The sequence below is a fragment of the Monopterus albus genome, unplaced genomic scaffold, assembly GCF_001952655.1.
Source record: "Monopterus albus unplaced genomic scaffold, M_albus_1.0 scaffold24.1, whole genome shotgun sequence".
Taxonomy (NCBI): domain Eukaryota; kingdom Metazoa; phylum Chordata; class Actinopteri; order Synbranchiformes; family Synbranchidae; genus Monopterus; species Monopterus albus.
The window spans coordinates 852,508-870,655 of record NW_018127904.1 but is presented as its reverse complement, the minus strand read 5'-3'; the positions used below and the strand labels follow the sequence as shown (position 1 = coordinate 870,655).

The window sequence follows — 18,148 nt, the reverse complement described above, 5'->3', positions numbered from 1 at the left end:
ACAGCAGTTTACGTCACATATATCACTTTTATTCTTGCTGATATACCTTTTTGAAGGTATACTAATGTTTTGGGACTTGGCCAATCTTTTTTTCACATGATTGATTGTTCTCTGTTTGTTTGGAGCTGGTGGATGTTTTTGTTAGTGACTAGAGGGGCTACTCCTCTCTCTGCATCCAATCAATGACAAGGTCAGAGGTCAACACTGTATATCAACACTGCCAGCTGATATAACACGTACTCGAAAAACATCTGCAACGAGTATTTGGAGGTTTTACGCTAAAGCAACTTCTAAGACATTTTAAACTGAATTTTAAATCGCGTCCTACAGTCATGGTATCCATTTTACTTAACTGTATGGGGAATGACAATAATGAGTGCATCAAGTAAGTGTTTCAGCTCCTCAACAAAGTTATGATTTACCTGTTTCTTGTTGCTCTTCAAAAAAAATCTTCATTTTCTACATACAGTATGTCAGAGCATTTACTTTCAGTCTAGTATTCTAGAAATGTATTAATATGTTGCACTGAATTGCTTGTTAGGCACCAGGTCCAAGTGAAGAATCCCTACTTGCACACCATGGAAGAGGACATTCTCTACCACTTCAACCTGAGCACCAAGACTCACAACCTTCCAGAAATGTTTGGCGATACTAAGGTTTGTGAAATAAGGTCAGATTAGAGAAACTGATTTTGCGTTTACAACTTCAAAAGCTAGAAAACCAAATTCAATGTTGCTCTTTCTCTTTCTTTCCCATAGTTTGTGTGCGTTGGAGGCAGCATGAATCGTATGAAGGCTTTTTCCCAGTTCATCCACCAGGAGCTGAAACTGCCTGGAAACCCAGAGGAAATCAGAGACATATGTGAGGGATCTGATCGCTACTGCATGTACAAAGTGGGACCAGTGCTCTCTATAAGTGTAAATATCAGTTTCCATGGTGGATAGCATGTCTAACAGCAAGTTCCTAAAATATTCAATTACCGGAGTAAGGATTTTAAAATCTGTGTGCACCCAATGTATATGTTGCAGCATGGTATGGGTGTCCCATCCATCTCCATTATGCTTCATGAGCTCATCAAACTGCTGCACCATGCCCAGTGCCGTGATGTGGTCCTCTTTCGCCTTGGAACATCTGGTGGAGTCGGTAAGAACAGTTTTTTGTTTAAAAAATGATAGAAAACTTTAGCTTTACCTTGGTGTGAAAGTGATTAGATAGTGCCTACCAGTAATGTACTCTTCTATTCTGGGTATCAGACAGGGCTATAGCATAAGTACTGTATGTAAACATTTCTACCCTGTCATCTCTAGGACTGGCAGCAGGGACGGTGGTGATCACAGATAAAGCGGTGGACTACTCCTTCCGTCCCCAGTTTGAGCAGGTAGTTCTGGGTAAAGTTATCACCAGGAGTACAGAGCTGGATGAAGGATTGGCCAGCGAGCTTTTGCAGTGCTCTTCTGAGCTTCAAAACATTCCAGCGGTGATTGGAAACACCATGTGCACCCATGACTTCTATGAAGGTACAGTATAAACAAGATTCCATCCTCAGTGTTTCTCACATTTGTAATTTAAGCACAGGCAAAAATCTTCAACAAGCCATATCCACTGGTTAAGTACTGACAAATGCTGTACTGTGTCTCTCTAGGTCAAGGCCGACTTGATGGGGCTCTCTGCTCCTTCTCTCATGGAGAAAAAATGGAGTATCTGAGGAAAGCTTATGAGGCTGGAGTGAGAAATATTGAAATGGAGTCCACAGTTTTCGCTGCTATGTGCCATGTCTGTGGCCTCAAAGGTATTGTTTACTAAATGTAGGACACTCTGTACAGTTACACAATCCACTTTGCAGCCTATTTGTGTCCAGATTCATGTTTACAGATAAATAGAACAAGAAGAACTTCCATTTTCTTTTATTGGCCATCTACTGTAGATAATGGCCAATAAAACATACACTGTAGAAATGAGCAGTGTAGAATTCACAGATATGCATGGCAGTGTTCCACTCACACTGACTTAGGTAATTTTGACCCAGTGATGTCTTAGGGGAAGAATAAGGACATTTTAGCATGTATTTTTTTTACCATATCTTTTTTCCCCTCCAGCTGCTGTGATCTGTGTTGTATTGCTGGACCGCTTTGAAGGAGACCAGATCACCTCCTCTCATGATGTCCTGTTGGAGTACCAGCAGAGACCTCAGATCCTGGTGTCCCACTTTATCAAGAAACACCTGGGACTTATTGTCTGAGACACCTTCATCTACCTTGCTACTAAAGTGTATATAGCTTTGGCTGATATCGTAGGTTGATATGTGTATATACTATATTTGAAATGTTAATATAAGCATTAGATACTTATTTAAAACGTCAGCAATGTTATGATTTCTTTGATGAAGCACTATATTACTGCATATGTATATATAAGTACATATTGTATCTTTTAATATTTAATACTCTGGTGCTTAAGCAGAGAAAGTCCAACAGTGTCTTTGTGTCTTTTTTCTGCATAACACTGCAAAAAATTTTCAGATGAACAACTGATTACATTTTGGTCATGATCCAAGTCTGTGATGATTTTAGCTGTAACTACAATTTTACAGATATTTAGGCAATTCCAAATCCTGAGGGGATGTTTGTAGGTTTAAGGTTTGTGATCTGTTAGCGGAATCCAGCTTTAAAGATTTTTTCTTCTAGTATACATGTTAGATGAGAAGCACGCATTGATCCTTAACGACTTCCCTTATGATACAAGAAGATGAAAGGAGCCTTCCCACAGTCTGTTTCAGTGATGAATGTTTTTGCTAAATACTTAGAGACATAAATCACATTGTAGCTTCTGCCTTACAAGCTTGTTCATGCTAATACAAACTACCTGAGAGTAAGACAAGCTGTCAATAAATATTGATAAATGTGAAATGTAATTTTAACCAGCTGAAATTACATATCACCACTCAGAGATACTGTATGGCTCATGAGGTGCTGAGGAGTATAAAACATCCAATAAAAATGAATCAGAATAATTGCACTGTGTCACTTGCTGGTGTATCACTTTACTTTGTGAGAAAAGCTGATACTGTGCCACACAAATTGTACAACTGTGAATATGATTCTTACACACACAGCTCAGTAAAACGCATTATCTATACATCATATAATGCTCAAAACAGAACAAGGGTTGGTTGGACTTCTTAATGTGATTTCAACAAGACCTTGGTTAAAATTTGAGTATGGATTTGGTGTCTCGTCGAGGTGGTTTAGGGGGCTCAATAACAGCCAGAACCTCTTTGGCGTACTGGCTGTGGTGCAGACCGGCCTCCCGCAGAGCCTGCTCGACCCGCACCCTCGGATCAGACACAATCTGGAAAACAGATTTTTTTTTAAATCCAGCTGTTTCACCTTGGATCATGGCTTGTTTTTATGGTTTACCATACATTAAAAAGCTGACAAGATTAATTACTAATCCTTTACAATTTAGTGTTGATTGCAAAGATTTTGACAGTTTCATAATCATTAGCCATTTCCTGTGTTACACATTAACCAAATTCTACCCTGCACTGTATTGTGATGATAAAACCACACACACACTGAGTTACTTGGTGCCCTTGATATCGAGGCTGTGTATACATGTCCCTGAGGACAAACATAGTTGGACCAGACAAACTGCTTGCATAATTTCTCCTACCTCATGGGTCACTGGTCCGTCTCACCCGAGATGAAATGAAACTTAAACGGCTGAATATAATCAACAAAACTGGGGAGGGAGCCCTTGTAGGTTCATGATAAGTAGAGTATCCTGGAGAAGTTTGGGGGAAATGGCCATGCAGCTATAGTGCTTTTGTAACCATACAAACAAAGGCTATAGATATTAAGAGGGCAGATGTTATCACACCTTACCTGTGTGTCTGTGTATGTGTTAATAGTGTAGAGAGGCCTCTGAAGGTCAAACTCCTTTACGTTCACCTGTCGACTCCTCCAAGCCTCTGTGTCTGCTATCATCCTCTCTGGGTCTGCCTCTGCCACCACCCGAACCTAAGATAAATAGGAAAAAGCATTTAATAAAGTGACAATATCCAGCTGTCTTCTTACTTATTGCCATAAGGTGGCAGTGGTGTCTCAACTTATATAATAATGAGCCATAATGAGCCTAAGTCTTATCTTCTGGATCATTTCAACTGACAGAGCAAATCAGTGATGTTATATGAGTAAAGGGCAGATAATGGTCAACCTGGTTTCTGAGAGCTTCCAGACGATTCTGTTTCTCTTCTTCTTCTCTCTGGCGATCAAGCTCCTTCGCCTCTCTCTCCTCCCTGCGTCGCTGCAACATATCTGATCTAAACTGCACCCTAGGGGGAGCACAGAGAGTGTGGACATCAGACTCAAACAGCCCCTTTCTCTGCCACTGCCACAACCAACATTACCTACTGTATCATCACTGACATCGCAGGCCTCCGGGCTATGGAGGGCTTTATGGAGCTGCCAGAGTGCAGCTCCTCTGCCATTATCAGTTTTTCTCTCTTTCTCTGCTTCTCATGATTCCTGTTATCATTCCTGCCAGAGTTCATTACCATGCCCAAATCAGCTCCAACATCTGGTATTAGGTGCCAGCATTTGTGAGTGCAGAGAAATGCCAAGCAAACCACAGCAAACAGGGAATGTTTTGAAGGTAGAATCCTTTATTGTTCAAGAGTAACTTAACACCAATCTGAAAAGCAGTGTCTCACTGCCCTGAAAGTCTCAAGTGTGTGCTGCACCTTTAACCACAGCCAATAGTGGTGCTCGATCTAACACTTCCCATAATGCAACAATTAGCGTCTTTTTGTTAGCCGGTCTTTCTGCCTGGAAACCTCGTTCAAACTTTACACCTTCAGTTTGTGGGACAAAGCCAAGATAATGATGACATTATCTTGGCTTTTGGCTGAGACATAATTGTGTCATAGTGACTGTTTTTCAGGTTGAGTAGTATTCAGTAGCAGTGCTATACTCTGAGCAGTAAATAGACTTTGATGGCAATGCCTTTGTAATAAACCTGTGATTGTAAGCAGAGGTAATAAGCCCATAAGAAGAAAAGTAATTGCTTGTGTTCATGCATTCACCTCTCTTTATCTCGCTTTGCCTGTTCTTCCATGACGCTCCTCAGCTTGGCGAGTCTCTCTCGATCCCTCTGCTCCAGCACCTCCCTCCTCTTCTGCTGTTGTAAATAAAACTGCCTGACCTGGGGGAAAAACAACAGCTTACAAAGAATAATGACAAAAAGTTAACAAGAACAGTAGCCACACTTCCACTAATCTGACTCCGTCAGAACTCTGAGAATCATCTTGTGCTATTGATGCTGACGGAGCAGGAATCAGATAGGTGTAAATAGGGAAAATTAGATGATATTTCAATGTCTGGCAAACTATTGTGCTAAATTACATGGAATCCAATGCAGCCTAAATACTCTCATTAATCAGAAAGTGTCTCAGGGCGCCCATACTCTCCTAGCAGAGCCCTGAGGAGAGAGTTAATTAAACAGTTAGACACACACATTCTGGTTTAGCTGCACCTGTGAGGACAATAACTAACTTGAATAATCAATATACCCAGATGTAACATAATGTGGCTTCAGTTTGATCTCAGTGCGTGCCCACTATTGAACCCTTCAAGCAGTGTAGCCATAAATTGTAAGCTACAGTCACTATATCAATTTGTAATATTGTTTTCATTTAGACAGAGCTCCTGATGACATAGAAGATAATGTGTATTAATTTATCTAATAGTTTATATGACAAGTCATTCATGCACTGTCTTATACACACACCAAAAGGTTTTATGAGCTGGCAAACCACATAGTATCATTTGGTGCACTGAAGGAGGGCTTTCTATTCTGTGTATTATTATTTATTATATGAATATTGATGTATTTTTTGAGTATTGTGATGCTATTTAGTACACCAAGGCTTGAGTACTGCATTTCATTCTCTCATGCTTTTCATTATCAGAATGATAATAATTGAATTTTTGTCATAAACTAAATATCCATCTGAACCTAACCCATCTATACATATTCTCCATTAAAAAATATAGTAGATCATCCCTGCTGAGGGCAGTCCTGTGTTTTTGGTTTACCAAGTTTTCTCTATTGTGAACTGGCTGCATGAAAATGTAGCATTTGTATTTCTAGTATATTATCTTGTTTCTTCCTCAAGATATTAAGTTATGTACACATAATGTAGAGCTTGTGAGCACAGGATAAAAAATTCAAATATATAAAAATGCAATCTCTCTTCTAGAAAAAATAAGCAGGGTAATATACCTATTTGTAGAAATGTCTTAATTCAACCTGGTTTTATCAAAAAAAAAAGGTTTTTAAGTTGTAATCATATAGAGACAGTGCTGCCATCAATGCGTGTGCACTGAAAAAAAGGAAACACCGGGTCTTTGGATTTACACAAATTAATGCTAGTATATGCAACACAATTCATTCATATTTCCTCTGTTAACATAAAGAAAATTATGTTGGTTTTACACATTATCATTGTGGGTGAGTTGGTGCTGCACATGGCTGCCTCGGTTCTGTACTGGAGACAGGTTCCTTGTGTGTGTAACATACTTGGCCAATAAAAGTGATTATCATTATCATTTTCCCCATGGCAGCACATAGAAACCTTAAAATCCAAGGAATGCAATCATATAAATGAGTGAAACAACTTTTAGGTTGATATTAAAGTTTGCATTAAGTGTTGATATAAAGAATCCAATATTTAGTAAGGGGTGTGATGAAGATGGGTTTACTTTTTCTTTCCGTTGTGCCTTGGTGGTGGCCTCCTTCTCCTGCTCCCTCTTTATTCTTGCCTTTTCCTCCTCTTCCTGTCTAGCAGCTATAACTGCCTCCAGCTTTGCCACCTCCTCCTGCTGTGCCCGCCACTGCTGCAGCTACAAACACACATGCAAATGCACAGCAGGCAGAAACAAAAAGCAGGTTATTGCCCATCAACAGCTGTCTTGAAAGATTCACTCACAGGGAGACAACCAGCTGAGCCCCACTACCATAGTGCCAAAGTTGTGGCATGAACTCTAGAAGAGGTGTCACAGCTGCCTTTCACACATTGCGTTAGATCACCTCAGGACATTTTGAATCATAAAAAAAGTCCTGTTGTGTTTGATCTTTATAATAACTTATTCTTGTGAGGACAGTGCTGTCCCTATACAACAAATCAGGTCATGTTTTATACACAATTCCAAGTTTGAAAGACTTTTATTAAAGAAAACGTTTGCATAAACCCCATGTGAACTTCTCAGAAAATAATATGGAAATCACCAAATATGAAACTACGATGTCTTGACAGAACACTGACAAACTACAGTAGATGTCTGACAATGCTTTTACCAAATTTAAAGAAACAACTGCATTATTATTTACTTCAGAGCCATGTGCCAACACAATGGAGGGCAGCTACCTTCAATCCAACACAAGTCCATAATCTTGTTGATAGTGCTCTGGCCTCCCTGCGTACGACACTTGATAGTGTTGCCCCTTTAAAAAAGAAGGCAATGAAACAGAGGGGGCTAGCCCCATGGTACAGTTTCACAGACAATCTAAACTTATCACACATACACAGTCCAACATTTGCCAGGGAGCAAGTGAGTGACAGCTTCGTTACGCAGTAGTGTCTCTGTGGCGAGCTGAGTATTAAAGTGTTGCATTCCCACTGTGCAGACAGTCTCACTGATCTGTCAGAGGAGAGCTTACGAATCCCTGAAGGAATTAACTGAAAATTAACAAGGTCTCTCACACTATTAGCACCAGCGGTATCATCAAGTCAGCCATACTGGATATCTGTCTGGGAAAAAGCAGCATCTGAGTGTTTGAGAAAGGACTTAAAACAATCCTGTCTGCAATCCAGTTCTAATCCAGTTCAATTTGACACCATTGTATCAGTATTTATGCAGCTTCATAAATGCTATACTGTATATACCAGAGTATGACATTCACATGAGTTCAGCCAATGGTATTGAATGCAGAACTGTAGTCCAGGAAGAGCATCCTAATGTACGTTCCCTTCCTTTTTACCAAGCATTAGCCTGGTAAGTTCACGGCAGCAGATGTATCTGGATAAAAATGGGATGTGTCCAGGTAAATTTTGGGCGTGCTGGTAACGTGATGGCACACAGTGACTCTGCCACTGACCATCAAAAAAACAGGACATTGCTCGTTAATGGGTACTTTGACTGTGTTGTGATGTACGCCTGTCTAGGTGCGTGCACAATGCTCCTGCTCTGTGCTTGTTATACCCTGGGACGCGCTGTGCAGGACACGCTAAACTTAAAAAAAATAAGATGACATTGTGTTAATTGGGTGTTATGCACATCAATACATATGTATTTCTAATAAATACCAAGCCTGCTTCACCTCAAGGAGCCTTGGAGGATTGGGGGCATCCCCATAAATGATCTGCTCGCATGCCTTCACCTTGCGCACGAGCAGATCCGTTTCCTCAGTGGCAAATTTTACTGATGTCCAACCTGGTAAGTCTGCCGGTATGCAAGCAATCCGCCAAATATTCAAACTCGCACGTCTCTTAAAGGGGATGTGAGGTTACACACAGAGTGGATAATTGCATGCTATGCCCAAAGCCCTTTGGCTACTTGCACGGGTGCTCGAGCCATCTTACCTTGTGGTCAAATTACTGAAATGAGCATGGACACACCCAAACACCACTTGAGCCAATACATCTTGATCAGACGCTGTGGACCCTAAGTGTCAGCCCTGTGATAGACTGGCGACCTGTGCAGGGTCTCTCTAGGTGCCCCGTCTAAAAGCATTTCACATCTCCAGTGGTCAGTAGCAATTCTGTCTCATTAAATTCTTCAGTCTATGAAACAAAACAAAGCCTTAAAATCAAAGCTGAAAGAAAGGGAAAAAAACTAAACAGAGAAACAAGCACACATAATTAAATCATCCATCAAGCTCCAGTCTGGTCCAGATAAGATACCTGCATGTTTGATGCAGTGAACCATGAGCGATGGAGTGTGTCAACAACCTGGTGGGGTTGTCTGCAAATCATATTGTTTGAGATATAAACAAGTGACAGATTACAGTGCCTTTGTCCAAAGTTCAGTTGCAGTTTAGGGTCACATAAGATCATGGAATAATCTGAAAGGCCATCTTAGATCCACCATGAACACAGTGACGGCTGAATGTATTTTGTATGTCCTACTTGTTTAGGCAGAGATGAAAAGGCATTTTAGGGAGCACAAAGAGAATAAAACGGTCATTATGTACAGTCCACGGTAATTTGTCACTGGAATCTCATTTTATAGGAATTCAAAGGGAAATGGGACACCATCCCTTTCATGGCAGCACAAAAAGACTGCAGATATGTCAGAATAACAAAAGAATGATAGCCTTTTTTTATCTGTACACTGCAGCCTACTCAAAGCCTTTGTTAATATGACTGTACAGTCAGTCAGGGGGTGTTGCAGCAGCCATCACAGCTTTCAATTGCAGGTCACTTAATGACAAACTTTTTAAATATAATAGATGAGTGAAAGAGATTAGCTATGAACTTTTGTAAAATGACTTTTGCAAAATCTTGAACCAGCATCATTGCCGTGAGTTCAAACAGCAGACCAGGGAGAGTCACTGGTGTAAGAACGGCACCGCTAAACCATATGAGGGACATTAATGACACTTAAAATTTACTGTATCACTTACAGGGCCTACCAATAATGTCCATTAAGAGATGGGAAAATGAAACCATGTATTTATCCTTGTATTTCCACAGCTAGCACAGTAAGAAGTTTCCCCAGGTCTATATGACAGCTACACCATTTTGCAACAGTAAAATTATACACATATAAGCAATTAGCTCCTCAGAGAGCTGTCAGCTCAAACACTAGGTGGCTCACACACTGTCTCAACTCAGCTCAACCAGTCAGCCACCAGAGAGGTGAAGAGCTGTGCTGAGTCACTAACACAGTGGTATGGAGTGTGCTAACACACACTGCCTAGAGAACACTGATTATCGCACACACACATCATCATCATCATCTGTACATAAGTTGATCTTTAATAGTGCTTTTTATATTGCAAAGTACTCTGGAGAACAGAAAAATGGGAAATGAGTTCTCACATTAAAACAAAACCTCCCATCATATGATAACCATTCTGCTTTCGAGCATTATGTCCCTGGTCCTGTTGGGCTACTCATCCCTTTCCTACCTGAGCATTTTGCAGCAATCTGCCATCACTCCAGGCTTTATTTACTCTGGAAAACACAATCGCTCATCAAAGATGCCAGGGAGTGAGATATAAGTGTGAGGCAAAATGAAAGCAAGAACAGAATACAAGGCTGGAATGAACAGTACCACCAAGAACAATGCCAGCTAATTACAGCAGCCAGAACACAGCAGAACAAAATAGCTAACATTGTGAAAAGAAACATCTGTCTTTCAGTGATAAACTGGAATGCAACAAGCCATATCCCATGCATACACTTTAAAGTAGTTATCTTAATCATCCATTCACCTTTCACAGTAAATGCCTTCTGCATTCCCTTCCAGAACCTTCTGAAACAGAACAGCTGCTATATGATTTCTTCCTGTGTCCAGACACTGAATCCAGCCAGTCAGCTCTTCATGGCCAATCTGTGATTCTTAAGAAGAAACTGTGGTCTGTGTGACAGTCTTGCCTTTTCCCCAAGCAGAGGGATACAAGCCAACTCAGAAATCAATTACGGCAGATTTTTTTCCCCACTACATATCCCTCAGGATAGAATTGAGTGTGCGCACGGCCTCACTCCAAGTTTTTAAAGAAGAAAAGAGTGAACACCACAACAAGTATGTCCCCTGACTTGAAACAAACAGAACACCTTTGGAGTGTTTTAAAGCAGAAGGTAAAGCAATGAAATCTCTCCAACAAACAGAAGCTTAAAAAATCATCTGTGAAAAATGGCAGAACATTCTGCCACAGATCTGTGTGAGACTAGTGTCATACACACCCAGAACACAGCAGAAACTGTTTTTGAAACTGTCATCAAAAATAAAGGCACACAAACAAATGAAGGATTTACTGACCCTTGCTGCAGTAGGTTCTTAAATGTGAACCTTTTATTATTGTTTAATTAGTCACACATCTCAGTTCCCAATTTAAAGGCTTCTTGAGCTTTGGATAATAACAAAATTATATTAAATGGACAGGATTTTAATTACTAAACCATCTAGTGATATTGACCGGGATGTACTCTGTTTTGTTGTAATACTGTAAACAGTTTAATATTTTTTGGCTAACCTAACTATTTACTCATTAGTTTTATGTAACTATCTCCAAACTGTCGATCCATTACTTTTAGATGCTTCAGCTTCTCTGCTAACTTGTAATTAGTTTTCACAAGTTCTCCACTGATGTGTTTTGACTGACTGACTCAGGCTGATGGGTAGTTTACTGGCTCACACTAAGATAACACCAATTTGCATTGCTATTTGTCAGTTTGTTTGGCCCCTTAACTCAAATATGCAGATGTATTTTTAAATTAAAACATGATTCATAGTTTTAGTTGATTTTGTGGACTTTATTTTATTAGTTTCCACATAGCCATTGGCTGCAGTTCTCCTCTAGGGTATTGCTTTATGTAATCTACCAGTCACTAAATCACTTATAGTACATATAATAATATTGGAAGGAATTTGATCTCAGCAGAGCTGGGGCGAGTTTCTTGGGTCACTGGGAGCAGCTGCAGCAAACAATGTGTTAAAGAAGAAGATGCAACGGGAAGCAGAATCCATCTTGTCTCACCACTGTGTCGCTGTGCTCTGGTGATAAAGGCAGTGGAACGAAAGATTGGATGCAAACAGGCATCCATCTGAGCCTCCACACACACTCAAATATGTGCGCATGCAAGGCATAAACAAAAAATGTGAGCATGGAAAAGCCACAGAAATGAAAATCTCCATGTGATTTTATTTTTCTTATTGCCTCAGAGAGCCATGAAAACAAAACTCAGAAACATGTTTGCCATAGTCAGAGGTGTGTAGTTTTTGGTCTGCTGCAGGTTTATCTGAATTACTGGAAGTTAGAGGCCCCTGTTTTCTTTAAAAATACATAAAGAAGGAGCATAGTTATAAAAACCTGCAATGCAGTAACTGACAAAAGATAAAGTGAAAGCAGTCCAATTAAATGCATACTATAAGGACGTCAGAAAGAAATGATGTCCCAGGATGATGTATTATGTGAGCTAAGTGAAAGAATCTGTGAGCTGCTGTTGGAAACACTAGGGATACTGTATATATCTTTCTGGTCTTAATGCCAATGTGAAGCAATTAAAATAAACTTGCACTTTGGCAAGGTTTGTGATTTTCATGGATAATTATGGCAATAGGGTCGACACAGCAGAACAGTGGTTAGCACTGTCACCTCACAGCAAGAAAATTCGGAGTTCGAGCCCGGGCCAACCCGCGGCCTTTCTGTGCTGAGTTTGCATGTTCTCCCTGTGCCTGTGTGGGTTCTCTCCAGGTACTCCTGCTTCCTCCCCCAGTCCAAAGACATGTTGCTAAATTGCCTCTAGGAGTGAGTGTGGTTGTCTGTCTACATGTCAGTCCTGTGATAGACTGGTGACTTTCACCCAGGGTCATCTTGGATTGGCTCCAGCCCCCCCATCCCTATTCAGGATTATGATGGATGGATTATGGCCATAGGGAAGTAATACGATACTGTTTTTAAACATAGTTTAAACTTTTTAAACTATGAGTGGGTAACTGCCTAAGTTGTTCTCTCTTAGTGAGATCGCTTAAGCATGAGAACAAAAGAGTAACTTCCAGTGTAAAAAAAAACACTATACATTTTACCTACAGTATATAGGCTGAAAAATTCTACTTGATTGTACTGTACTCCCTGAGCATGGAACCTTTCTACTTGATGAAGGAGGAGCATTCATGTTATTGGTGTTTAAACTTACTGTCCAAACTTTTGAGGAAACTCTTTATGAAACTGCCTTGGAGGCCAAATCTGGCCTTAGGGACACAATGCCTGAAGTGTGATATATTATATCTTAAATTTGTTTTTATCCAAACAACATTATAACATTTAGCACAAACTTCCACCAAGGCAGTTCAGTTTCCCCAAAATGCCATTAAAATATTTGTGGATCGGGATGATGATCAGGATCACCACCAAAATGTAACAGATTCCTTCAATAAAGATCATCAAAATCCATTCATAACATTTTGAATCATGCTGTGAACAAACCAACAAATGACGGTAAAAACATAGCCTCCTTGGTGGAGGTAGAACCTCTTCCGGGTACCAGTACCCAGGAAAAACAACACATTAAAAACAGAGTGACTGTCACACATTGTTGTGTTCCAATTGTTCCAACATGGTGACCTGAGAAAAAAATCCCAGCAGTGTTGGTTTGTTAGTTTACAAGGTGACCAGATTAACCTGGTGTAAACACACATTTAAACATTTCCAAAAAAATAATGTACTCTGCCTATAAATAATAAATTTGGACCTAAATAATCCCTAAATAGCCAGAGGACTGCTACCTGTCTATTATGTTTTGACAGCTCACCCCAAACATTTATCAGTACATCAGAGTGTCTTGTTATCTAATCACCCACAGGACATAAGCTTTTTTTAATGGCTATATTTGTACAGCACTGCATCAACAGCACATGGATTTGTTCACTTGAGTAACTTGTTTGTTGTGTGAATGGGAACAAGTGCACCCCAGAGACAGCAACATCATGTTTGCGAGACCATCCCTTTTAGCTTGTTTGAATTCACAGCCTATCCCAAGTGGCAGCAAAAGCGAGCAACGCTGTCGGGCAGGATGTTGTAATACGCCGCCTCGTCAGCAGATACACTTTTCACAAGCAGGCAGTCAGACACTGCTGCCTGTCTAGTCATTTACACGCCTCTCACAACAACTATAACAGCTACACATGTACTTTTGAGGAAAAGAATATCATGTTAAATTTTATGGAAGCCATCTCAAGTCTGCCCCCCTAACGGTTGATGTGAGCGAATATGACTCAATAAATAGAAGAGTAGAGAAGTAGACAACAGAGAGCTCATATTGGGTAGGCTGTAAAACACTGAACAAGTAGGATATTACATTTCCCAGTAGGAATAAATATAGGTTGCAAACACAGAACTGCAGCAACATAAAAAGTGCCGCATTATGAATATAGAGATGCTCCTGCGACAACTTTTGTCACGTTTCACATGATTAGAAGTTATATCAAGCACTAACTTTCTCCCTGAGATGTGAGCAGATGTCCTGCTGGTGCTGGCGGTTTCTGTGAAGCTCCCGAGAGCTCTCAGCAGCAGCTCTTCGTGGTCCCGTCGCCACTGATGGGTCACTACTCTCAGCTGTGCCTGGGTGAAGCGCTGCCAGTCCCACACTCGTTCATGCTCCATCTAGAACAGTAACATGGATGGTTGAAGGCATTATGTGCACATGGGGTGAGACAAAGGCTTTGCTCAATGTTTTAAGTGTATTAATTATTCTTATAAGAGCCTAAGCCAAACATTGAAAGATGTCCATAATAATAACACTGTCTATAATAATGGTAACAGGACCAAAGGGAAAACTCAGCGCCAGATCTAGCTCTGCTGGTTTATAAGATGGTCCCTTATCTTGGCTGTGAAATGTCCTGAAGGAAAACAGTTCTTTTTTGTGTGAGGGCTGCCTGCAGCTATTCATCATTGTGTCAACGCTCACATAGGCTGCACCACTTGGCTGTTTCATTGGAACAGAGAGAATGATATTCATCTATGGGCTAATAGCAGCTAAGTGACAGTGGGGAGGCATTAGACAGCTGACTGGTTTTATTGAAAATGAGTGAACTGACAGACTTGCCAGTGGAACAGAAGAGTCAGAGACAGTCAAGCGAATCCTGTTTATGAATGCACAACCCTGGAACTTTGTCCTTCGCTTTCTCTTGTCCTCTCCTTCACTACCCTTGGCTTTTGGTGTTGTTACGAGCAAACGAGCATAAACATATTATGTGTGTGAATACATGCATGAATATTTTCTCTTGACAGAATGTATATGGATGCATCGACAGCCCTATGCCTGCAGTGCACACTTAAAGGGGTATGACACTCAGTTCATCCGCTGCATTCCCACTGCGGAGTGCTGCCTCGATGATGGTTGAATAGCACAAAGAGTAAATATAGAGGTATGACATATTTTCACTCTTGGCATGGAATATTATGAGGGTATTACTGGTACTCTGAAGGCTTCCTACTTGTAATGAGAGTTCATCAAAGAGACAATAAGGAGCCCCCTCCAGCAGAGGGAGATAGCTACTCTAGGCTGGAGTACCGTTACCTGACAGTGACACTAAGATGCTGGCTCTACCTTAGCTCATCACAAGAAATACAGAAACCATGTCTAAACACTTCTACATATAAAGTGATCACTTTGCTGAGACAGTGATATGCATTTGGATTGTGACTGCAGGTCACAGTCTGCTGCATGAAATTACTTGGTTCAAATATTTTGGGATTAAGAAAGGGAAGTAAGTCAGTGCCACTAATGTAACTTTCCAGACCAATCCTCTACTTTCCTTTGGATATTTCTCTGCAATATCAGAAAAAGAACCTGAAATGTCAATCTCAGAAAAGCAATAACTTTAGAAAGCATAAAGTTAAACTCCTGAAAGGGTTCTCTCTCAAACTGTTCTTCCCAAAAGGAGATACTACAACCAGTTGTGCAGAAAATAGAAGCTGATCATAAGACTGAATGATCACCAAGGCTCTTAAACATTTATACTGCACAAACTCTTTAACTGGGGAAAATCAGTCATATCACTATTTAGGCATAAAACAGAGCTGTTCTTACCTTGAATTAGAATTTAAAGAAGACTGACAAATATTTGTAAGTACAGCCTAAACACACTGATCAATGGAGTTTCAGCAACCCATAGCTGAATAGATATAGTCACCGCTACATGAACTCTGTATTTGAGGAAGTGAAGAGTAAGGAGACAGACTGTTGAGAAATGCATCTCTCCTCCTCACAGTCTGCCCCCTCAAGACTGAAAAATCACAGCTTTAAATGTAGCACCCAGCTGCTATAAGGACAGGTCTCTGGGTGCAGGTGAGGGAGCACAGAAAGAGGCTGGCGGTTGTCATGGCAATGCTAGGCTGTGGCGTGAGCGAGTTAGCCACAGTGGGTGAAATGGCACATCCTGCAGCGTGATGACTGGATCATTGTCCGAACTTATCGGTGTGTCTGCTCAGTTCAGGGTGCTGAGGTACATTGATGAGGGAGCCTGAGACTTGCACTGCAGGGCTGCTTCAGACTGGGGAAGGGAAGGGGTTTTGGGGTGAGGGGAGTTTGTGCATTAATGTACAGCATGTGTAAATTTGTCAGACGACCAGGCCGTAGTTGTACTAGACAGCTTTCATGTGTGAATGTGATTGTGTGTGAGCACTGCTCTCAGGTAAACTTCCCTGAATAAACGGAGTATAAGACACACTAAAATGGTAAATATTTATGTTTGAAGGGTTCAGGCCAGCAAATATTTTTGCTTGAAAGATAAATCAGTTATTCAATTATCAAAATAGTTGATTAGAGAATTTTAGTTTATTAACATCTATCAGTATTTTATGTGTGTTGAGGTGACACAAATGATCTTTTGCTTCAGTAAACATTGCCAAGGTACTGACCAGCTCTTGTCTAGTTTTCCCTGGGAACAGTCTCTGCAGCATGTCCGTACAGAGCGCCCTGTGGTTGGGTATGTCATGAGTGTACTGAGACAAAGTGAACTGGAAACGTTCGTGGTCATCTGGACTCCAGCCACAAAACCTGAAACGGACTCCACAGAAGTCCGAACCGGAAGACATGATCATAAAGAAAAATAAATAACACTATGTTTCCCTTCCTTCATTTCACTTGACTTCATTTCCAAAGGGTTTGCAGTGATAAACTGCATTTTGTTCATAGAGGCTAACAATGCTATATAGAAAACATACAGAAAATAAGTTATGAAGTGGCTTTGAGGCATTGATATAATCAAAGCCCTGGTGACAAAAGACTTGTCTTGTTCAACATCTTGGTTCTAGGGAGTGGAGTGACTTTCTCTAAATGTAGTCAGTGCAGAGTTTAGTCATCTTCCATCTTGATCTGGCCAGTTGCACTGGAATTCTGCCTGTTTGTGTATTTATCAAAATGGACTCTTTACATTAGGACAAGTTAGACATTGAAGGGATTGTCCGATTATTAGCTGCAGCTACAACATGCTCATTCAATCATTATGTAAGCATCTACTGTAGCATTGTGAAAAGAAGTCAAGCTAAACCCATGTGATATTCAGGCCTACCTGTCAGTTCTCTGCAGCTGCTCTTTGAGACTTTGCAACCTGCTTTGGTACCTTTCTGACAGGGAGTGGAAGGTCTGGATCAGGTAGTCCTTCAGCTCTGAGTAAGGGCAGTCTGAATATAAAACCTCCTCTGGAATATTTTCAAGGTTCTCCAGATTATCCGAAGTACCAATAAGATATTTCTGCGGAGGACCATACAGTCATCAGATCAGATAGAGAAAATAGTACATTTTCTTTAGTGTAGCAATCACTTTTTTAGCTGAAGTGTAAAAATAGACAGAGAATGTGTAGAACCAGCAGTGAGAACCTTACCTCCAAGCCAAGGCTCATGATCCCCTCCTTCAAAGCCAGGTACTCTGCATGAAGTTTTGCAATGATGTCATCTTGTTGGTCTTTCACAAAGTTGATCTGATAATTCATGGATAAAACCATAATATATCTTAAATACAGGTGTAGAAAATAAACAGGACAGTCATATACTTTGACTCCATGCTATCCAGGGAAAATCAAACAGCTAAGTATGAACTCAGATTAACAGCATATGTAGTGAATAGTTTAGGGAAAACATACAGATCTTGACATGACTATCCAGGAATTCCTCTGATATCAGTAAATCTAATATAAAGTTACTCTCTGCTGAAATTCTTGCAGCATAAATAAATTTTGGAGTGAATGAATATAAGAGCAGATTCAAGAAATCACAACTAACAGTGTCTTCCCTCTCATTATGATTTGCATGCTCAAATCAACAGCACTGTTGATGTCAGGACACTCCTGTTCTCACAGAAACATTTATCACCAGAGGGATTCAGTAATAATAATTAATCAGCAACGGCTTATTTCCCTAC

At 40.5% G+C, this 18,148-nt stretch overlaps 2 protein-coding genes across 2 annotated transcripts in view; one reads left to right on the top strand and one right to left on the bottom strand.

The window, feature by feature from the left end:
* Positions 1–373: 373 nt before the first annotated feature.
* On the top strand, positions 374–2,374 carry upp2 (uridine phosphorylase 2). The gene is made up of 7 exons (XM_020594716.1): positions 374–385; positions 542–656; positions 759–917; positions 1,029–1,143; positions 1,308–1,517; positions 1,643–1,789; positions 2,097–2,374. The coding sequence occupies exons 2-7, from the start codon at positions 579–581 to the stop codon at positions 2,237–2,239; spliced, it is 852 nt and encodes a 283-aa protein (XP_020450372.1). The 5' UTR covers positions 374–385; positions 542–578; the 3' UTR covers positions 2,240–2,374.
* An 830-nt stretch (positions 2,375–3,204) lies between these two features.
* LOC109957084 (coiled-coil domain-containing protein 148) overlaps positions 3,205–18,148 on the bottom strand; it is a 23,411-nt gene continuing 8,467 nt past the window's right edge. Inside the window, exons 7-15 of the mRNA XM_020594680.1 lie at positions 17,613–17,708; positions 17,301–17,482; positions 16,648–16,786; positions 14,194–14,388; positions 6,762–6,902; positions 5,084–5,202; positions 4,216–4,333; positions 3,885–4,019; positions 3,205–3,348 (exon numbers count right to left, since the gene is read on the bottom strand). Coding sequence (XP_020450336.1) covers positions 3,205–3,348; positions 3,885–4,019; positions 4,216–4,333; positions 5,084–5,202; positions 6,762–6,902; positions 14,194–14,388; positions 16,648–16,786; positions 17,301–17,482; positions 17,613–17,708 — 1,269 coding nt within the window. The remainder of the gene's footprint in view (positions 3,349–3,884; positions 4,020–4,215; positions 4,334–5,083; positions 5,203–6,761; positions 6,903–14,193; positions 14,389–16,647; positions 16,787–17,300; positions 17,483–17,612; positions 17,709–18,148) is intronic.

What these genes read in the sequence shown, in the direction of transcription:
- upp2 (XM_020594716.1), top strand. Translation starts at nt 579, where the DNA reads ATGGAAGAGGACATTCTCTACCACTTCAACCTGAGCACCAAGACTCAC. An exon ending in AAATGTTTGGCGATACTAAG is followed by an intron (nt 657 to 758) that starts GTTTGTGAAATA and finishes TCTTTCCCATAG; the next exon opens with TTTGTGTGCGTTGGAGGCAG. An exon ending in TGGAACATCTGGTGGAGTCG is followed by an intron (nt 1,144 to 1,307) that starts GTAAGAACAGTT and finishes TGTCATCTCTAG; the next exon opens with GACTGGCAGCAGGGACGGTG.